General features: G+C 39.7%; 1 protein-coding gene across 6 annotated transcripts in view; it reads left to right on the plus strand.

Annotated features, from left to right (window-relative positions):
- Positions 1 to 23,861, plus strand: part of Calx (sodium/calcium exchanger 3) — a 647,992-nt gene that overhangs the window by 284,712 nt on the left and 339,419 nt on the right. For all 6 annotated transcript variants that reach the window (XM_083137851.1, XM_083137848.1, XM_083137849.1 and 3 more), the window contains one exon: positions 16,762 to 18,886. In XM_083137851.1, the coding sequence (XP_082993977.1) occupies positions 17,127 to 18,886 (1,760 nt within the window). In that variant the 5' untranslated portion in view covers positions 16,762 to 17,126. The remainder of the gene's footprint in view (positions 1 to 16,761; positions 18,887 to 23,861) is intronic.

Here is a 23,861-nt window from a genome sequence, read left to right on the forward strand (position 1 = left end):
AGTTCAGTTAGTAATTCGAACACCAGAATATCCAATGTAGACATGCATTAGATCGAGACAAATGAGTGCATTACACAGGAACCAAGTTATGTTTTAATTTCCCACAATTTAGACAGAAGATAAATGGCTCCGCAGTTGTCAAAATTGCAAAAAATAGAGTTACGTGAGAACAGTGGTGGCGATTGGGTTCCAATACTGGGGGTGCAAGGACAGTTCACTTTCCATCGTAGATAAGTTTTAGCATACTGCGGGGACAAGAGTGGAAGAAAAGTGGCGGGGGCAACTGCCCCTCCTAATAGCCGCCACTGCGTGAGAAGCACACAACATAAACTTTATTTACTAAAATTTTCCCACTAACTTTCATGGCTTTATCTTGAAAGGGATGTGTAAAAGTTAATAACGAGATAGAATAACTATGCATTTCAGTACACTAACTACACGAAATGATAACGAAAATGAGTTGTGCTCCTGTTCGGAGTAAGAAGGTGAGTCTACATCGTGACCTCACAGAGAACTTGACCTCTCTCCTAACATGATTATTTTTTAAATAAAATAAAAAATATAGAAAACTAAGTACGGCCGACGTTTTTCCCGGCCTCCATAAGAAACGCATAAGAGTGCGAGCAGATGTCAAGGACGTGCTCGTCTGATTGGCTATTTCGAGCGCTTGCTGTGATGCATAGGAAAGGCAAGCCAGCAAATGACCAATCACATGTCCCCGGAAACTGCTACGGTTCTGGGTTAAGAACAACATGTCCCTTTCTCTTTCTTTTTTTCCAAAAATGTCATTCGGAAACAATGCCAAAAATTACTTGATTTGAATTATCTCTTTTTCTCCTCTCCCACAGTTGCCAGGAGAGATTTAGTAAAAAGAAATCTTGTTTGTCAACAAAACAACAACAACAAAGCACAATAGCTTTCCAAACAGGGTATTGTGCGTCATAAACAGCTCGCGGCTCACAGCCTGCAAGCGAAGCAAATGGGAAACTTATCAAGCCACACAAAATCTCCATTGGCATACTTTTTTCTTTCTTAATTGATGCACGAGGCATCCAAACACGCTATGCAAATAAACAAATGCTGTTTCTATAATCTACTCACACACAGACACACACACACACATACGTATGTATCAACAAAGTCTCGAAAGTCACTTGATTTTCAGTGTCAGCTCTAATATACAAGATGTGTTTTGTGCTGTTCAGTATTATATAATCTTATCCGCTAACCTGTTTTCCTCCCATATTTTAGGCCAAAATATTGTTGGAAGAATTTTATTTCCGAAAACTTAATGCGTGTTCTCTTTTTAGTGTTTGTAACCATATTACACATCTATTGTTGACACTACAGGCAAAGTTACGGTTCTGTATATTTTAATCTTTGGATTCTTTGATGTTGGACGATATGGAAGTGAGCCCTGAGTGACGTCATTGCATTGAAATCGGTTCTCATTTGACGCTATCAAGTCAAAGTTGAAAATCTTATGCACACTTTTATCTGCATTTGCTTCGATGATTTGAGTAATATAAAGTATCAGTAAGCATTAAGTTGACCACAGTGGGTAAATGGAGGTTGGTCAATGGTCCATACCTTAGTCTTAGTGGCTGAGAAAGACTACACAAACATTAGCCAAAAATAAAGTATTTTCTGTTCGAGATTTCACTGACCTAAAAATGCTGGAAAAAATCAACATTTGACTGATAATGTCATGGATAAGTCAAGAAATTTTGCACAAAAATTTAAAAAAAAACAACAAGAAAATTCAGGGAAAGTACTATTTTTGTATGGGTTTGATAATATGGAAAAAATATTTTATTTTTAGCCATTTATTTTCAGCAATAGTGAATGAATTTGATTTCTTCAGTCAACGTGTAGAGCGAACCCTCCGTAATCTATGCAACTTTTCGAACCGAAGCGAAACGACAAGCTGCATGTGTCGCTTGTCGCTCAATGGACCGTTCTCCCAATGACGTGTATCGTGTCGCCCCGGTTTAGGTTTGTTGTATGCGCATGTGTGGTGAATGCTTCCTTATAGACTGAAGGGGCTCCTGTCGTTGTCGCCTCGATGTGAAATCACCCTAAGATCACAGTTCTCTCGCTATCAGAGAAGAATTACCATTTTTTTAAATAAAATAAATCATATTTTGAATTTTCCTCTCAAGAGTGTCTGAATTACTCAATGAAAACTCGAGAAATGGCGAAAATGGCACATTTTATGCAAAATATAGGAAAATATGTAACTAGAATTCGTGTGTAACGTTTCTAACAGTGAAGTTAGCTGACATTTGTCCTTTTTGCTTGGCTACATTCAAAGGAAAAAATATGATTGATTGATTTTATTTTACTTCGCGTTTTGTGCCTCTTGGCTAATTTACGAAGATGGGGATGAGAGATGAAATTATGAAATTGATGAATAGACATTCACAAACAACCAAGCCCGAGCGGGATTCGAACCCGGGACCCCTGGCGTTGCAGAGGGAAAAAATATGAAACTACATAAAATCCAAGATACTTTAATGGGCCTTTTTTTACGTAACGCTATTCACTAGGCAACGGAAACTCTTTGCCGAAATGAAAACAACAATGAAATTTCAATTGAAAAAAGAAACAAAAAATAATGCGTAACGATTATCTGCGCCTCTATAATCTCTCACTGAAAAATGCTATTTGATATTATTATTCGCATCATTAATGGAGCTATGTGATCATTTAACAATGGGGTCCATTAGTTTTTCTGTCTCCTGTTAATTACCGTATTGATCGCCCGCGGATGTTTTTCGAACATTAATTAACGTTGTAGCAACACACACACTGACACACGTGCCAAGCCTGCACAAACATTCCCCTAGCTTATCATCGCTGGGGCATGTGGATAATGCACCCACAAAGGGCTTCTGATGTGTATCAAACACACACTTCGTTAGACTTATTTTGTCAAAACATAGTTTCAGTATATTATTGGTGAGATCGAGTTGTGCTTGTACAAGCCTTACTGCAAGAATTTCAGGATTATCTTGTCATTTACTGCTTAAATAAAGATTTGTTTCTTTTGCTGTATATATGTAAATTCAATACACCATGTTCTCGACATTTCAGCGACGTTTATGAGACTAGTGAATAATTATGTTTCTCAGTCATTATGTTTTAATACTTCATTTGTTATTAATGAATGATTGAGTAGACATTTTTGAGTGCGTCAGGTCATCTGGCCATTTTGCACACTTCAAAGTATACGAGGTAAACACTCTCTTATCTAAACCGCTTACCTAAAAGTTAAAAAAAGAGGTGTAAAAGCTCCTTGAGAAACGTTAAAAGTGCAAGGTTGTGAAGGGACCTGCATAGGATGTACACGACACGTTAAAAACGTACGGAGAGACTAAAAAATTCCTCAGAAAAAAGTGTAAATGGCCCGCTCTTCTCAAACACGCTAAAAACACGCGACGAAACGTACCACTCAGATAAACAGCTACCTGTGAAGGATCCACTAATAACTTCAAAATATTTACTCCGCGACAAAACGTACCACTTCAAGGAAAACGCTTGAACTTGCCCTTGACATGTCAGACATTCCAATACGGTGCGCTATCTGCCACCCGAATCAGCACCCAGCTAACTTGACTTTGAGTTAGGTTAGGATAGGTTAGGTTATAGGTTCATGCTTCCAAATTGGCAGCCATATCTGCGATTCGCCAAGTGTTTCCTTCGACAGAAATCAGTGGGTGCTTCTTCCATTTTAAGAAATGCCTTTGGCGTAAAGTTCAAGATATAGGACTTTCGGTCGAGTAGCGAGAGAATGAGGAAATCCGTTTGCAAACGCATGTGTGCCGCTCTAGCCTTCTTAAAAACGGAGGAAAGATGGCTGGAAATACCCTCTCAAGCCCCAGAATCAGCGAAGCTAACTCTTCTCTTTGATTACTTTGTGAATAGTTGGTTGCAAAACGCGGAAATTCGAATAACAGTGTGGAACTGTAATAACAAACGACACGATTTTTGATGCCGTCCAATCAAGTGGTACGTTTTGTCGCATCGCAAATATTTCAAGACTCAGTAGAAGACCCTTCGCAGGTAGCCGCCCGGGTGGTAAATACGTTTTGTCGTGTATTCTAAAAACATTTGTTAAATCACTGTTATCATCTCCCAATTTTAATGATGAGCAGTTGGGAAGATTAAAGGTCTGTCTGAGGAAAGGATAATCGGCACATTCCATTAAAATATATCGAACACTTAAAATAACACTACATATACGACACGAACTTTCCATGAAAGAGAATTCTGAAAATGAATAAGAAATTCATAGAAATAATTGTTGCCTTTATGTATTCTATAGTTCAAAACAAGACATTTGTATTTTCTACATGTCCGTTATTTCCTTGCATAGTTGAAAATAGAAATACATTGAGAACGTTTGTGTAGTGGCAGTCTGTTACAAGTAGAAAATTCAGACATTCAAAATATTATTATTAGGGAGCAGAAATTGATGAAATGTCATCTTTTTTCTGACATCTCGAACACGATGCCCATTAAATATACACAATATTACACTTCGTCCAGGACCCAAAACAGGTAATTTTAAAGTGCATTTTTAGCATGTTTTGCCAATTTTCAGCTTGTAGGTCATTTTCCCCGATTTTCGGCATTTTCCCTTCATTTTTCGCAATATTCAGTGTATTGTTTCATCATATTTTGTCACTTCTTTCATTTTGGTAATATTCTTGAGTCTTTTCACCAAGGTGAACATATGCCTATATATATATATATATCTCGCAGGATTGCAATTTACGAGCAAATGAAATGCTGAACTGTTGTGTCGGGGGAAACCACCAGTTTTTTTTAATATAAAGCAAGATTGCATTTTGTTTAATTTTCTTTTAATTTTAATTTATAACCTGAAACTAACAAATTTAATGGTCTTTTTTTGCATTTTGTACGTCATTTTTTCCCATTCTTAAGGACATTCTATAGGTCATATACCTATGTTTTTTTAGGTCATCAACTTCCGCTCCCAAATTATTATAATAATAAAACTATCAGCATGTATGCTCCTTATTTTAATTCCACAAAAGTTTATAAGTAACAGCCGCGGTGATCCAAACGGTAAGGCGTCTGACTACTATGCGGGGGGGGGGGGGGGGAGATTTGATTCCACGAGTGGGTGACTTCAGGTGGGAATTTTCCCAGCAATATCACTGCATGGAGTGGCTCTGGACACCCTCAACCGTGAATATGTGAGTGATTTTCCAGTAAGCACCCAAAGTACTTCCTCGTAGTACACCTTGTAATGTTTTCTGACAGACTATCGAGGCTCTGGCGTCTAGACACACAGCTAGTATAATCATCTGTGGGTGCTTCCGTTTGTCCTGTCCATATGTTTGTGACTGTACTTTCATCATTTTTCATTTCCATCTTCGCGATAAATCAAAAAGGAGCATATATGCGAAGTAAAATCAATCTACGTAGTGATCTGTGAATGACGGGACGTCCAAGCATATCTAATTGACTTGGGTCATAATCTCATGTTGAATTGGAAGGGTACTGATTATCATAACGTGCTCTCGCAGAGATTTTTAAGAATTTTATTGCGGCATTTGATTTATTAGCCCTCTTACGTTGTTTAACCAAACTTCTGGCGTTTAACCAAACCTTCAACTATTTCAGCGGTTACATAGTGGCATCCTCCCCACCCACTGGATCGAAAAATAATACATGTCTGTCTCATAGTCGTATTTACGATATCAGAAATTTGATACGACGATATATAGTATCCTTAATGGCGATGACTTAGTGTAGCATAGAAGTTGCTTGAATTCCAGCGCTACATTTTATCCGCAACCGGGAGAGCGCCGTGCTCCGATGCGCCGAACAAGAAACGCGATCACATCCCCTTTTGGCAACGATACAAGCGTGGTTCATGAACCTCTTTATAAAAGACAGAAAAAAAAAAATGAGAACCGCCCTAAGTGATCCACACTGCACCAAGACTTTAAAGTGCGCTGGAACGTTCCATTGTTTGAGTTCGTCTTCTCTGCTATTCTCATTTTTCGTCGCCTTTTCCTCCTCTTTAGGCTAATCGCGACAACGATTAGATCCTAGGATCGTCGTTGTCCAGAGCCTAAGTCGGGAACTCAACGTTCTCAGCCACCGAGGTGGCGCTTTCTCTTGTGTTCTTGTGAGTTTTGTGTAAATGTTCGAGGCTTGTAGATCCTGTCTAGTATTCCTGACCAGTACTGTTTATATATGAGTTTCTTCTGCAGGATATAGGTTTTAGTACTCTTGTCAAGATATTTGACGCTACTATTGATTGATTGGTTGATTTGGTTTATTTTACTTTGCTTTTCTGTTACTTTTGGCTAATGCGAAGATGAGTTATGACATTATAAAAATGATGAAGGGACACTCACGAGGATCACCCATGTCCAAGCCACGGACGTCGGCGACATTACTAATCTACTGTACAATACTATACTCTAGTATGCACTGGAAGTAACACATACACGTATACAGCCCAGCCAGGGAAGACAAAACTACCTGGAAAGGTCCAAATGCAAAGCAGGTAGAAGCACCAGCCAAACTGAACTGTGGTATTTCGTTTACATAAATTTGCTTGTTTTTATTTTCATTCTGAACCCTTCCATAATTTGAAACATATCTCTACTTACTTCATTGATGTTTCCACAGCAAACGATTTTAACGGAACCCTTGCCTTCCGAAAATGTCATTGCTGACACAGACCTCCAGGTACCAGACCGGAAACGTGAGCCTTTTTATTTTGGTCAACCTTAAGCCAAAACTTTCGTAGAGAGGGAGATACTATCATGGCGGCGAGCATACCTTCATATTTCTACTTGCAACAACTACTTTGAAGATTGTAAGTCATTGCACCACACAAGATTGTAATATTTAAGTTTTCTAAGAAGTATATAACTCTACATATTACACCCCACAAGGGAGTACAAATAATTTCTTCACAAAAATGAAATCTTAACAAGCTCTAATGTGCATGTCCGCCATATTTCTAGCCCCAGGACAATGTACGGCTTCAAACAAGAGCTCACAGTCTGTAATTAGAGGTCTGTGATTTCATCCATCACCCCTACTTTGACACTGAACAAGTCTAGTTGGCGCTTGCGGACTTCTGTCCATGGTTTCGGCCAAGGCAGCCGGACTGTAAAGACATAGGTTACACGTTGCATTGATTGATTTGGTGTTTTTAAGTCCACTTTATACACAGCAAGCCTAATCGGTACTGGGCCTACAGTTTAAAGTGGGATCCGAACCACTAAGTGCCTCCACCGGGTATCGAACCCGGGACCCTTTTATTACAAGGCGACGACGATACCATCGGGGAAGCCCTCAGGTTACACGATGCAATATGCGTTTAAGGCATATGGAGGAGGTGTGAATGTAAGGTCAAGACATTGACAATTTAGGCCAATTGTAAAGGTGATGTGATTAGCACCACGCTCCGAGCGTCTTTACTCCCCCTCCCCAGGGTTGGGTAAACCCCAGAGCCACTCTATAGGGACATAGCTTGAAAAATTCCATTTAGTGTAACATAAAATGCTGGCGATGAAGCTAGAAACATCAAATTAAATTAGCACGAAGTGGAACGATATGGAGAAATGCACGCGAATATCCATTTTTCAGCTCTTATGTTTTGGAGTTGTAACAATAAACCAGCAGTGTACATCATAGACATCTGTTTTGTTTAAATAAAATTTAATGTGCATTAATGACAATAATTGCATAAAACTAGATTTGACGGGTTTTCAGTTCCGTCTGTACCTTGTTTTAAATAGAGATTGTGGTATTTAAAGAAGTTAAAACTAGGAAGGAATTATGAAGGTATGCCCAACGTAAGCGGATTCAATCACAGTACAGAGCTATACAAGTTGTAGAAATAGAGGAAAATGTAGAAAAAATAGTTTAGAGCAAGTAAACAGCCCACGACCATATTTGTTGGAAAATAATTTGTGGGGTTCGTCTTTCAGTCATCTGAGGATATTAAAATTAAAATGCCTGTATCATTAATAATAACTGTTATTGTTGTGAATAGTAAACTGATCAATAATTAGATTAAAGGGTTTAAAGGGTTTCGAATTTTTATTTTTAAAATATTTAACTGTGCATATCGACATGCACTAATTTTATTAAGAATTACAATGTTATTTTCCAGTGTGTACACTTAGATTTTTATTTTCAAATTATATATCAAAATACATCTGTCCGTTTCTATTATTTTGTTGAAAATTTATAGGAGTTTTTGCCATTTCGCAGTTTATTTTGTAACAATGAATGCTAATACGGTTATTCTGAAGATATGGACAAAATGAAATTATTGCACATGAAGAATATATGACAATTCATTCTTTCTGAAGTTATATTTTCAAAATTATTTCAAGCATTATGGTGGATCAAATGTTGCTGCGATAATTCAGTTAATGCAAAATGTTTATGAAACCAATGGGAGGGCTTTGCACACGTTAAACCTTTCCCTTATATGCAACCCTGAAGCCACCTATTATTAGACCTTTTCCAGGGTTGCAATATAGCAACGGGAAGGCTTGTTTTCTTAGTGCTTCATGTTGAGTGTCTCCCTGGAATAGAAGTCGTTAAGCCGACAAAAATTTGATTTCAGATCTGATCAATGAACTTTGTGTTCTGCCTCCGCTGTTCTTTTCATACATCTTCCCGTAACCTTTCATTTAGTTTCCTGCTCAATTCTCTTCCGTATAGGAATTTCTTTTGTGCCTCTACTGTATTATTTGGTGATATCTTCCCGATATTTGTACCTCACTTTCATGAGAACATAGATGGAAAATGGCAAAAGAGAAGTATCAAGTATTATCGAATTTTTAAAGTCAATCAAGAGCAGTGTTTTAGATCGTAAAATTGGGGGAACAAGTTTCTCATCGCTTCTGGGAGGAGGGTTATGCTTTTCTTCGTGTATGTTTTTAGAAACTTCTGTATGCTGCACAAAAGAATAGTTATGCTTGTTTGCAATGACGGGAGAAAATAGTTTTTGTGACCAGTAGCGTTGCTAGTGAATTTTTGGATGAGCTCGCAGGAAATAAAATATTTTTAAGTAGGTTTCTGCTTTGACCCATCTACCCTCACACACTATCCTGTTTCTATTTCTTTTCCTATATTCTCCTTCTTGTTCCTTCTTTTTCTTCTTCTCTCTCTCCATGTCTTTCTTTCTATTTTTATTTCTTTCTCCCTCGTTTCCTTTCTCTCTCTATTTCTCTCCTTCTTTCCCGTTTTCTTTTTCTTATTCTTTTCCTCTTTTTCTATTCATCTCTTTCCATCTTTTTGTATTTATTTAATTATTTCCCTCTCCTTTTCTATTTTTGTCATTCTATCCCTCTCTTTATATTTTTCTTCTTCTTTCCCTCTCTCTCTATTTCTCTCATTCTTTCCTTTTTATTTCTTTTCATCACTTTTCTTTCTCTTATTCTTTTCTTCTTTCTCCATTCATCTCATTATTTCCCCCTTTTTGTATTTATTTAATTAATTCCCTCTCTTTTTCTATTTCTGTTATGCTATCCCTCTCCTTCTTTCTTTCTTATTCTTTTCCTCTCTTTCTATTTCTCTCATTCTTTCCTTTTCTATTTCTTCTTTTTCTATTCATCTAATTCTTTCCCCCATTTTGTATTTCTCTATTTCCCTTTCAATTTCTATTTCTGTCACTTTATCCCTCTCTTTCTTTTTCTCTCATTCTTACCTTTTCCATTTCTTTCCATCAGTTTTCTTTCTCTTGTTCTTTTCTTCTTTTTCTACTCATCTCATTCTTTCCCCCTGTTTGTATTTCTTTAATTATTTCCCTTTCTATTTCTCATTCTTTTCACTCTCTTTCCATTTATCTAATTCTTTCTCTATTTCTACCTCTTACTAGCTCTCATTTTCTCCTTTCACTATCTCCCTATTCTTCTCGCTGTCAGACTCTTTCTTAACTTCACTCTTGCCATTTCTATATCTGAACTTTTTTCTATTTCTCGCTTTCTCTCTCTCTCTCTCTCTCTTTCTCTCTCTCTCTCGCTGTGTGCAATATATATATATATATATATATATATATGTGTGTGTGTGTGTGTGTGTGTGTGTGTACATACATACGTATATGAAACTAAATAAACAACAAGATCCAAAGAAAACAATGAAACCGTAAAATTCTGAGGTAAGGTGTCCTGGTTTAAATTAAATTTAAGGTACCACGAATGGCAAAATCCGCTGCAACACACTCCTTGAGGAATTCCACTTTAGAGTACCTATGGGCACAACTCGCAATACAAGGTTATTTTATACAAAAAAACCTAGACTGGAAATTCAAAAAAGATCTCTCTTTTATAGACTTGCCACACAATACAATGATCTCCCCTCAAATATTGATATATTTTCCTCCGAGTTTGCCTTTCGGTCTTCTATCAGAAGAAATACTTGTAATTAATATCACATAGTGCCATCTCTTACTTATTTTTTTGTTCATTTGCTATTCACTTTTATGTTGTTTTGTTACTCTTAATTATTTCTTATTTATTTTTATTTATTTATTTTATTTTATTTTTTATCTTTATGCTTATTATAATTATTGCTTTCTCATTGTTGACAATTTCAGTGCAAAATGGCCACCTGTGCTGTATCTGAAATTTTCTCAAATAAATAAATAAAATAAACAGAAGCGCACTCCCGAGAGATTAGGTTTGGCGCCATAAGAGGTTCTCCCTTTTCATCATCTAATCATCATCATTAGGGCTCGGAAGTTGAAGACCTATAAATTGCCAAAAAAAGACCTATAAAAAGACTTAAAAATATCAAAAAAGGACCTAAAAACTGAAAAAAGGACGTATAAATGTGATCCAAATTGATTAATAACTTAAGTTTGAATTACATATTTAATGGATAAAAAAAATACAAAGACAGCGCGTGCTGTCTGGTCGTATACACCATGCTGAAAGCTTCAAAACGAGAAAGTTGCCACTTACAGCGCAACCTTCCAGACAAGTTACGGTTAAAGGACCTTGTACGGTACCTGCTTCAGTCGTCCAAAAATGTTTTTCTCTTGTTTCAGGGATGGTTCAAATATATATATTTATTTCTGTTTTTATTATTTCTTTACTACAGAAAGAATGTTTAAGAGGTGATGATGATTCGAATTGAGAATGGGCAGTAAAAACGTAGTCGAAAGAAGGTGAAGGTGCCAAAAAAAAGCCGTTAAGACCTGAAAAAAGGCTAAAAAAGGACCAATAAGCCAGAAAACGCCGAAAAAGGCAAAAAAGGACAAATAAAACCCACCTTTTTCTGGCTTACAATGACCCAAAATGAACATATATTATGTTGGGCTTCGTCTTCGGACACTAGGAAAAAAAAGAATTTTCCCTCAACTTTCGAGCCCTAATCATCACTCACTTCCATCGTCGCGACCGGCGTAAAGAGACGAAAGAGTGACATCAGTTACAAAGGAAAAGAAAATGCATACAGAAACTGCAACCCAGTCTCTTCCGTTGTGTGCATCCTCACTTTCAAGTACCCTTCATCATAACTGCATAGTTCAAGCCTGCATTCCACGCATTTGAAATGCAACCCCGCTCATTTTCCAGGTTCTCTTTACACGGTTGCTCAACCCCCGCTAATTTTTCAGCGGCCAATTACTTATTCCTTGCTCATTAACTATTCCTGAGGGGGAGCGGGGCGGAACCTTGGCAATTATTTCGGAAGTGAAGGATTTCCCTTCTAGCTCTCTGCCCCCCTCTCTTCCTGCATTCTCAAGGTGGACGTGGAAATTGCGAGACGCTAACTCTGAATGCGGGAACTGAATGATAATTGGTCATTGTTTTCCTCAAGGGAAGAGTGATGCTTCACCGGCTGTAGAAAAAAAAATCTCAATTGGACGCCATAATTTAATCCCATCGCGTTTGAGAATTATCAGATCGCGTTCGTACATCTTCAGAATGTGAGAGTATTTAAGGTACCTTCTAAGGATTTCGGAAAATTATTTAAAAAACAAAACAAAGACGGATGTGTACTTAAGGACATTTTAGAATCAGGCTAGGCTTGAGTACGTTTAGATCATGCTTAGGCAATCTGTCTTTGAACATTTTACAGAGAGCAATTTATGTATTTTATACCTGATATGCATTCGAAATATATTTCAGTTTATATCTGAGTTCGTTTGGAATTTATCAATATAGCTACTCAATGATACAGAGAGAAGACGAAATGGAAAAGAGAGACACAGTAAGGCAGATACGGAGAAAGAAAGATAGAGAAAGGGGAAGTGGTGAGAGAGGGAGAGAGAGATAATTGATTGATTGAATTGGTGTTTTAAGTCCACTTTATGCACATATAGGCTAATCGGGACTGGACCTACAGTTTAAAGTTGAATCCGAACCACTATGTGTCTCCACCGAGTATAGAACCCGGGACCTATTGATTACAAGGCGACGACGCTACCCCTGCGACATGGGGTAGGCCCAGAGAGAGAGAGAGAGAGAGAGATAGAGAGAAATAATGGTACGTACATACAGAGAAAGAGAGGCAGAGAGAGAGGAAGAGACATACAGAAAATGAGAGGGGGATAAGGAAGTGAAGAGATGTACAAAGATAGATAAATACACACACACACACACACACACACATATGCAAAGAGTGAGAGAGAGAGAGAGAGAGAGAGAGAGAGAGAGAGAGAGAGAGGTGTCAAATAGAATAAAACTCGGGGACTGATAAAGAAAGGTGTTAAAAAGTAAAGTTGTCCCCTGTGCTTTGCACCACTCCATGAAGGCGTATAGGGAATGTGGAGTTAGTGTCCCACACTTTCTTGATGACACCCCCCCCCCCCTCCGAGTTTTCTCCAGGTACCCCCTTTATACGACGCTGGGTGGGCGCCGGAGCCGATTGAACAGGTGGAAAAACTCGCGGTTCTCCCCTGTCGGCGATCGAATCCAGGCGCCTCGCATTGTAGTCAGACGCCCTAACGATTTTTTTTTAAGGAATACCCCATATTCGGTAGTATCCCCCGTCATTGTCATTCGACACTGAGCTACCGCGGCTTATTGATAGAGAAAGGTGTATAAGAGAAAATACATGTAGGAACAGGAGATAAAGTGAGTTGCTTGAGACTGAGAACACACAGACACACACGCCGGCTTGGTGAACGAACGCATTGAGTGGTTGTCTTTCGGACACTCAACCAAAGTTCCCGGGATCTAACCCACGACTTGGACATGGGTGCTATTTGTGCGTCCCTTCTAATCAAGGGGTCCCGGGTTCGATACCCGGTGGAGGCACATAGTGGTTCGGATCCCACTTTAAACTGTAGGTCCAGTCCCGATTAGCCTTACTGTGCATAAAGTGGATTTAAAACACCAAACCAATCAAATCAAACAATTGTGTGTCCCTTCATTAATTTAATCTCATCGTAACTCATTCTCATAATCGCAGTGCAGCGCATGCGTGCGTATTACTTAGTGTCGCTTTTCTGTTACTTTAAGCTCACTGCGATGAAGAGAAAGAGTGATGATATGACGATAGGAGGTGCCCACGGAAACTGAAAATGTGTAAGAAATACAGAGAGAGTTCAATAAACGTGTGTTTTAAAATATGTGTTTTCAGATGCTTTTCAACAACAGCAACACACAATGGCAGAAAATCGATATAAATTGAACGAAACAAATCAGTCTGAACTAGTCACATATCAGGCTTCGATTACTCAGGGTAAAGCATCAGATCCACATCGTCGAAATGCAATTAATACCCCTTCACTCTCGTCCCGTTTCAATTTCAAATATTATTTTTTAAAAAAGCAGAAAACAATAGTCGTCATATTCAAACCTTCACAGTCCTGAGTAACAACTCTCGCTACAATTTAAAAGATCACCAACCGAACACATGGTGGCTGCCAATTGAAATTTGATTGTTTTGTAAGCCCAATCCATTATCAGCTCGTACGTTCTGATTGACGTCAGCGCTTGAAAATTGTGGTTTTCTGCAGGCGGATTCCGGGTCGACCGTCGTGTCATTGATGTTCCGGAAGATGTGGCCCGCAAGCAATGATGCACGCTTTCAAACAATTACTTTCGGGGACCACTGCAATAAACTGTCCTCGTTGCGAGATTAAAAAAAACAAAAACAATATGTGTTTTTTCTCTCCTCGAAAACGTATTCAGTCCGTGCTTTTCAGCATATTGAATATTTGTTTAATTGGATGTGAAGGTACGAAGGCTCAGGAAAGAATGAGTGGATAGGGGTAAGAGAAGGGCGGGGTTATTATATTTTCTATGGAGGCAGTAACTTTTTAATATTCCCAAATACCATAAAAATAATGCATATTTTGGATAATTGACCATTTATTTATGTAGGTTTTGTTTTTTACTGTGGGATAACTTGTTCGTCCGAGCAGGGCGTCTGCCACCTGCCCCCACTAACCATCACTGAAGTGTAATGGTATAATATACTTTAATTTTCACTCTCTTCGTTTCTCACTTCTTATTTCTATTTTTCTTTCTTTCTGCTTATCTGTATCTCTTTCTCCCTGTGTTTATATATACGCACGCACACGTACACACACACACACACACACACACACATACACACACACACACACACACACACACACACAAATATATATATATATATATATATATATATATACACATATAGTACTATTATCAATATGGATGTATATATAGCTCAACATGAAAGTAGATTTAATTTTCAGTATCCTAGTTACCAACACTTTGGCAGTAATAATTATTTTTATTATTATAATCAGGGGTCGCTGGTTGGAATCTCTGCCTGAACACGAGTGTTCTTTTTGAAAGTCCCTTTATCAATTTCATCATATCGTAACTCATCCTCATCTTCACGATTAGCGAAAAGTGGCACAAAAGCAAAGTAAAATAAACCAAATCAATCAATCAATTTTATTGTTAAAAGTAGTAAGTATGATGTCCTTGATGTGCCGCCTGTACGTTATTCTTATCCTTCCCCATCGTATTATTTTTGCATCCAATTGTATGCACACAAATATTCTAGCCTCCTTATTTTAATATATTACAACAATTATACTAAAATACAGAAATAGTAGTTCATTATATGCTTGGAAAAATATATAGGTAGTGAAATTTTTGTTACTTCCAAAGTTATGCGTTTCGAATATTCCCTAGACACCATAAAAAGGTGTGGCATATGGGGTATGTAAAATTCTTAGTCAATAGTGAAATTTCACGGATTCAAGAGGTGTGGTTGAGTGATCGAATAATTTAGCTATTTTACGTCGCTTTTCTGCCACCTTTGGAGCTATTGTATGATGACATTATTCACGGGACACTCACGAACAACATCCATGCTCATGCCGGGATTCGAACCTGGACCTCTGGTGCCCTCCGTGCTAACCACTCCGCCACGGAGATCGGCTCAAGAGGTGTGGAAAAATCGAAAATATTAATAAAAGTATGAAAATATCGATAACCCAATTAGTAAGAAAATATGTAATGATTAGCAAACAATTATTTTGTAGTATACGTGTTGTTTCATAAAGTAAAAATTAATACCATTTACCCTTCTCATTTTTAACTGCAATTATTTGCATTAACTTTTAATGTGTTTAGACAAATACCACTTGCCTTTAGATTTTTTTTGTGTCTTCCAATTTCCGATGTGTCACTGTTACAGTGGCAGGCACTAATTTTAAAATATACTGTATGACCATTTATGTGATAACTCTGCCACTCCAGAGGGTATGCATTGAATTTACATTTTCATATCATGGTATCGCTATATGACTAGTACAGTGGGATCCACAAGTATTGCTCGGCAGATTTCCCATGACTACTTTCATTAATCCTCTCTCTTGTCTTCTGTTAGTTTTCAAGGAATGCATTTACGCAGATGCAGACGTTGCCTGCAGGCTATTTGGCGTTTTGTTCGAATTCTTGAAGCTCTCATTGCGTAAAATAAAGAGTCAACTTGGTGATGGACAATTTGTTTGGTAATACTCATGGATCCCACTGTACATGTGCATTATTTTCATCAATCTTAAGCTATTTAGAATAAATTAGTAGTGCAATATTTAACTAAAAAGCATGATTTTTTTAGAAGTGTGCCAAAGTAAAATTGTGTATTCACATTTTCGCATCCAAATGTAAAGTTTTGAAAATTAAACTGCTAATTGATTCATAATGGTCCTGTTAACCCTCTCTAGGACTGACCCTTGTAAACGCAATTTAGTTGACGTTAAGAGGCTAGAACGTAATTATTTTTGTGGCATATGCAAAATCATAAAGAAAATTGTCAATATTAATTTTATATATTTTATTATTATATTTTTTGAGGCTTGTTTATGTGGACCTTTAGCCCGCTCCCTTGAAAAAGTCGGCCTTGACTGACAAGCTGAAAAAAATATTAAGTGCTTGCAAAATCATGGACACGTTTCTAAGGAAAAATGTGTTAGTAACGTGAGAAACTTCCGCTATATTAACTTCTTCTCATACAAGAACCCCATAACTTCCCTAAGATCTTTATCCCGCAAGGCTGCTTTGTTACCAAAACCCTTTGGCCGCAGATTCTGTTCGCGCTGCTTAAGACACCATTATGTAGTTCACTAGATCAAGGTCGTAGCTTTCTTTTGTTTTAAGAGTGGAAACACAAGTGTGTGTGGCAAAAAAGCCCTTTTTTTTTGCTCCTTTTCTTCAAAGGAGAAGGTTTCAATCTTGTTTACCAAACCCAGTGTCTTAAATAACCCCTCTGATTCCGTTGCTAATTTCGTTACAGGTCTGCTCCGGCTGCCATCTGACGGCGACTGCGAGAAACTGCAATGCGCGGGCGCTGAAGAGGAGAGGAGAGAGAGAGGAGCATTGCGTGGCAGGAGCGTCGCAGTGAAACAGTTCCGCCGAGACCAACAAGGGGCGCCCCCCGTTTCCACAAGGCTCGCGGTGTTCTGTCTACTGCCTTCTCAACGTCGCGGCCGCTCAGACTCACTCAGTATGTTGACGCAAGACTGGCTTAGCTAGCTGTGACTATCAGCTGACCCCTTTTTTCTCTCTCTCTTTTGATCTTCCTGTCGCCAATCTCTCGGTTGGTGCTAGTGTGATAGAAAGATTATTTTTTTTTGTACGGTGACTAGTGCTGTGAACGCCATGGCTGGGCGTATCTCGTGGTATCTTGTGACAGTTGGTGTGCTGGTGTTGTGCTGTAGTGCCGCCCTCGCGGAGTCGGACAATGGTGACGAGGTGGAGTCGAGGAATCTTAAGAACGAGAGCATGGACGGAAAGTGCCAGGACGGTTTGATAATCCCCATGTGGATGCCACAGGAGAACCTGAGCGCCGGCGACAGGTTCGCGCGCGGCTTGGTGTACTTTATCGCGATGATCTACCTCTTTATCGGAGTCTCCATCGTCTCGGATCGGTTCATGGCCTCCATCGAAGTGATCACCGCGAAGGAGAAGGAGATCACGGTGAAGAAGTCCAACGGCGAGACGCAGATCGTGGTCGTGAGGGTGTGGAACGAGACCGTCGCCAACTTGACGTTGATGGCCCTCGGATCTTCCGCCCCAGAGATCTTGCTGTCCATCATTGAGATCTACGCCAAGAACTTCAATGCTGGCGATCTTGGACCCGGTACCATCGTCGGTAGCGCCGCTTACAACCTGTTTGTCATCATTGCCCTCTGCGTCTATGTCATCCCCTCGGATGAAGTTAGAAAGATCAAGCACTTGAGGGTGTTCTTCGTGACGGCCACATGGTCCGTCTTCGCCTACGTGTGGCTGTACCTCATCTTGGCAGTCTTCTCCAGAGGAAGAGTGGACATCTGGGAGGGCATCGTCACGTTCCTCTTCTTCCCGGCGACCGTACTCACCGCTTACATTGCCGACAGGCGCCTCCTCATCTACAAGTACATGTCGAAGCAGTACAGAATGAACCGACGCGGCATCATCGTGGAGGCGGAAGGTGGCGTCGAGATGTCCAACAAGGCGAACCACGTCGACGGCGGGTTCAAAAACTTCGACGAGGATGAGAGCGACGAGGTGAAGGAGTTCGAGCAGAACAGGAGAGATTACATCCTCATGTTGAGAGATCTGAGGAAGAAGCACCCGAACATCGACATGGATTCGCTGGAAGCCATGGCCAGGGAAGAAGTTCTGAACAGTGGTCCCAAGAGTCGTGCATTCTACCGCATTCAGGCGACAAGAAAGTTGATGGGAGGCGGCAACTTAGTGAAGAAGATGCAAGAGAGAGCGCAGAGCGACTTGTCCGAGGTCAAAGAGGAAACGTCAAAGAAGGACGACGGCATCCAGAAAGTCTTCTTCGATCCGGGTCACTACACGGTTATGGAGAACGTGGGTCAGTTCGAGGTGACGGTAGCTCGCGAAGGAGGCGACATGAGCCAGGTGGTGCTGGTCGACTACAAGACCGAGGACGGCACGGCCAACGCGGGGTCAGATTACGTCGGGGCGCAGGGCACCATCATCTTCGGGCCGGGCGTGAAGCAGATGACATTCCAGCTCGAGGTGATCGACGACGACGTATTCGAGGAGGACGAACACTTCTACGTCCGTCTGTCCAACCTGCGGCTCGGACACCCGGACGGCACCCCGGTCACCCACGCCGTCAACGGCGACGCGGGACAGTCCCCCAAGAACGTCCCCATGCAGCTGGTGAGCCCGACCCTGGCCACCGTCATGATCCTGGACGACGACCACTGCGGCATCTTCTCGTTCGCCGAGAAGGACACGGAGCTGGTGGAGTCCGTCGGGACGTACGAGTTGAAAGTGGTTCGGTGGAGCGGCGCGAGAGGACGGGTGTCCATCAAATACAACACCGAGGACGGAACGGCAAAAGCGGGCAAGGACTACGAGGAGAATGAGGGCGAGCTTATCTTCGAGAACAACGAAACAGAGTGAGTACCATGCCTTTTTCTTAATTTCTCTCAAGGGCTTGTTATCTTGTACTTTCCTAGTTGTGTAAGGGGGTTCCTTGCTAGATACAACCAAATGTAGCGTAGCACACGCTGAACTACATTTTGCAGACTAACGAGGCTATGGCGTCTGAACTCTGGCTACGTCGTTCCTGTATGTTTGTGATTGTCCCTGAACATGGGTGTTCTTTGTGAGTGGCCATCGACTTCAATACGTCATCAATCATCCTCATCTTCGCGATTAGATAAAAGTGGCGTAAAAGCGAAGTCAAATCCCTAATTCACTTGTACATTTCTAGTTTTGTTTTATTTACCTCGAATTTCTGCCACTTTCGGCCAATCGCCACGTTAAGGATGATGATTAGTTGAGATTGATGAAGACGCCCGCAGTGAACACCCAAGTTCAGGTCGAGATTCGAACCCAGAACACTTAACGTGCTCGTCCACCGAGCCGCATGTAGGGGTGTTTTGGAGGCGAGATTATTAACCGAAATCTCCGAGCCACCTCGGTGGCAAAGCTTGTTGAATCCTTGCCCGAATGATCCTTTGTAAGTGTTCTTTAGTCAATTGAATCCAATCATGATTCATTCTCATAGTGTTTACTACTCGAAAAAGGCAGATAAAAGCCACAATCAGAAATACACTAACGCAGTCTCACCTCGTCTCGCGAACTGGAAAGCGGTCTGTCTCGTCTCGAAACAACTCAGCTACCTTTTTTTTTGTCAGTTGCCTTAAACAACACCCGTAAACTATATGGAAGTAATTATTACTGTGTTGTTTGTCATCAGACAGTCCACCTCTTTGTCGTTTCACATGACACTCAAGTTAATGTTGTACAGTAATCAACAGAAGTGAGCTGAGCAGTAGTGTTTGGGCTAAGTACAGTGAACGATATTTTTTTTGCTTGCTAACTTAAGGTTGCCTGCTTTTCTGTTTGTTATCAAAATATGAGGTTAGTTCAGTTTCCAAGATTCGTTACAGCTCCAAGAGTTGTAGGTTACACTACTGAAATCTTACTTTTTGCAATATATGACACCACAGTTCTGAGGTGGTGTCTATCAGTGGCGCAGGAACGAGGGGGGGGGGTTACAGTGATACAATGCACCCTCCCAAATTTTTAAGGGGGTTATTGTAACACCATAAATCTGTAAATCGAGCTGTACCCCCTGTACCCTCCCTCTTGGTAATTTGACATCAGACGCAAGGTGCTACTGTTAAGAGACCCTATTTTCAATTCGCCCAATAAAAAAAGTGTATATTGTTTATAACTTATAAACATTATCTTCCTTACAACAGAATTTCAAACCATTCAAAACTTATTCTACTACATTGTTCTTGCTACTAGTTAGTTCATTGACCTATGTTCTTGGAAACCTCTTTAAGAAGATGAAAATTGTTTAAAATGTGTGTAGAACGATGGAATCAGATTTGCTCTCAGAAAATCACGCTGCAGACTAATGCTCCCTTGCGTAAGAAGAGAGAAGGGGGGGGGGGGGTACACTTTTCTAAGAAAGTGGTCGCGTAGATTCGAAGATAAGATACAAATCTTCATCAGAAGAGTATATGACTGACCCCATTTTCTTTTGAATATTTAAAATGATTTTTTCCAAAAAGAAATACTTACACGAACGAGACGAGACACTACAGACCAACTTGGGGGGTACAATGTACTCTTGTACCTCCCATATTTTTCATAACTTTGTAAGAGGGTGTAAGGAAAACTTTACTTAAACCTATATATTAAGAGATTTTGAAAATAGAGTCCCGATTAGCCTATCTGAGAATGAAGTGAATCTAGAATAATTTTTTATAACTTCAGAGTGGAGACCGAAACAAAAATAAGCACAAAGAAGAACGAGAAAGAACTCGCCACACAGGAGACGAGATGAAGCTGTGACAATTCTCGAGTCATCGCATCGCGATATCATTCCTAGGTGAAATTAAATTTTTCCCTGACATTTAAACAGGGTGCAATTTGCCATATTATCAGAGGAGGGTGACTTATTTTTACCTATGTATTAGGTATACTTATAATTGGACATTAATTGCTTAAAATCTAATTTTGGGATCACAAACACAACGCCACTTTAAGTTGAACCCTAAAGTCAATCTGTAAGAGAATTACTGTAGTCAGATGAATGCACGAGATAAATGAAACTCAATGCAGGTTCTATTGGTAGATTTTGGATTGGATTCACAAGGTATTTGGAGTGAGATGGGAATGTTTGATTGATTTATTTTGCTTCGCATTTCTGCCACTTTTGGCTAATCGCGAAGATGAAGATGGGTGATGATATGATGAAATTGATGAACACTCACATGCCCAACCTGGGACCTCTGACGTCAAAGCTCCTTATGCCAATCCCTCCGCACGGAAGCCGGGGAGGTGGGAATGTGTTTTGGATTTTCTTGGTATGGTAATATTTTTAACTGTGACGCGCACATGCTTTTGCTTACATTAAAATTTACCTTTTCACATAAACGAGAAATTGACATGCCACCCTAAAACACATGCATGGATCTGCATTTAATACTACTCCATACGAAAAGAAACCTTGGGCGGCTCTTCATCTTATCAACTAAAGATTGAAAACAAAGAAAACCTTTTGAGCGTATGGGTTTTCTTGCTTCCTCTGACATCTGAAGGATTTCTGTTTTTTATATGTAATGATAGTACTTTCAGTGCTTGAAGAGTGTCATTAGGTACAGCTAATTTAAGAAATATATGCTTTGTCAAATGTTTCACAAATATTTCAAAGTTACACTTCTTACGAGTTGATCGGGAACCAACCACATTTCCGTTAAATCCAAATAAACAAAAAAACGAGGTCCAGAGCTCTATATGTTTCAGAATTTTTGTTTTTTTAAATTTATTTTATTTATTTTATTTTTTTTAAAAAACAAAGAGAAAATAATTCTTAAAGCTTTCCTGGCTGCGAATATTGAAGAGGTTTTCTCGGTCAATCAGCCAGGTGATTTCCGGATAGGCTTCCGAGCTTTCGAGAGCTAACGTCACTATCATCTTCAATCCCTGATTGCCCGAGAAATCCTCTTCAAAGGAAAAAATATTTATGCAAATTTTGCATTAAATAACAGGACATTCGTGTGTGTTGTTCTAAAATAGAATATTTACCATGGTTTCACATTATACCTAGGTATCAAGGACGTATTTAGGGGGGTTCCGGGGGTCCGGACCTCCACCCCTCGAAAGACTTTGTACTAAGTAGTAAAGGTAAATAATCAAACTATAATTGATTAGCATTTGTTATATGATCGATGGTTATTTCCGCTGAAAATATTGGAAGCCAAGGAATTTGGCTCATACGGCTTTGAAGGGTTCCAAAGATTTATGCACATAACTAATGATAATATCCATAAAATATTAATCAGAAACTTTACTTTTCGTTAATTGGATCTAACTCCTTGTTTGTTATTCAATAAATATTCAATTCTTTTTCTATTTGACATTAAATTCCTTGCCAGGGCAGTTGTTTTTATGCAAATCTTGGCGACCTTAATTACACATAAGCCAGATAATGAATACGTTCTGTTATATCTCTATTGTTATACTATATTTTACCTATTCATGTAATAACAACAATACAATATTAATTAATTTACATATTTAATTAATATTTTAATTTAATTAAGTATAATAATTATTATTATTATTATTATTATTGCGACACTTGGTTGGACCCTCGAAATGTATTTCCAGGCTCAGTAGTATGTGTGTTTATATACTATATGGGAGGCTGAATTTTGTATTCCTTCCAAATGAAAAACGTTCCTGCGCCACTGGTGTCTATTGTCCTTCCTCAATAATTGGGGTTAAATTCTCTCTCCGCTCTAAATTTTCTGTGCTTCTCTCACGAACTCACCCTAAATGTTGTCACCTGCATATTTCTACACGAACTTCCTTGCATATTGATACAAACAAACGATTCATTCCAAAGAAACTGTTGAATTCGCAGAAATGCTTACTAGGATAAACATGCGCAATATATGCAATTGTAGGAGGGTACCTAGCTCTCGGGGAGTTTTTAGTTGCCGAAAAGTTACCAGGGGTGGATTAACGCCTTTCTGTCGTGGGGAAAAAAGATAGTTGTTGTTTACAGGACTTTATACGTCCAAGGTAGCCCGAACGCCATTTGCTCTATTTTAAAAAGCGATTTGGTGTTGGTTGTCTCTACGGAGTGGAGGTGGATTGCTTTAGATGACAGGTAACCTATCGCCCTGTTAAATGTAAAAATACGCAGGGAGATAATAGCCTACACTAATAGGTGATGTAGGAGTGTCAAGTTTGTTTGGCAACGTCTGTAAAGTTGTTAAAGTTCCTCGTGCATATAGCCCCACACATTCTCGATCTTTGCCATTTTGGAGGTGATGTGATCAGCACCACTCTCTGGCCGCCTTTACCCCCCAGGTACCCACTGATTTAAGGCTAGGTGAGCCCCACAGCCGCTTTATGTGGGGACAAGGCCGGAAAAGTTCTGACCTCGGATCACCCACCCATGGACTCGAACCCGGGTCTCCCGCTGGCAGTCAGACACCCTGACAACTAAACCACCGCGGCTCAACATTTGTTTCAAGTCCAATTGATGCTCATGGTGTATCTCCACCAGGATCGAACCCAGTACCACCTGATTACAAGGAGACTACTCAATCAAGGACACACCGATCTAGATGTCTCGTTGGGCTATCACATCCTCCACTCTAACTAACTAACTCTCTAGTCTTCTTAAACCCGAAGGTTCATGGCTGCAGCAACACAGGCCTTTCATCTGTCCCTATCCTGAGCAAGATCTATATACTCTTTTCCATCCCTACCGATTTCCTTTAGGTCCATCTCAACGTTGTCCTTCCATCTTCGTCTTGGCCTTCCTACAGGTCTCTTATCATCAGGTTTCCCAACATGAATCCTGTAAACTTCTCTTTCCTCTCCCATTCGTGCCAA

The sequence above is a fragment of the Lepisma saccharinum genome, chromosome 16 (assembly GCF_977018435.1).
Source record: "Lepisma saccharinum chromosome 16, izLepSacc3.1, whole genome shotgun sequence".
In the NCBI taxonomy this organism is placed as follows: Eukaryota; Metazoa; Arthropoda; class Insecta; order Zygentoma; family Lepismatidae; genus Lepisma; species Lepisma saccharinum.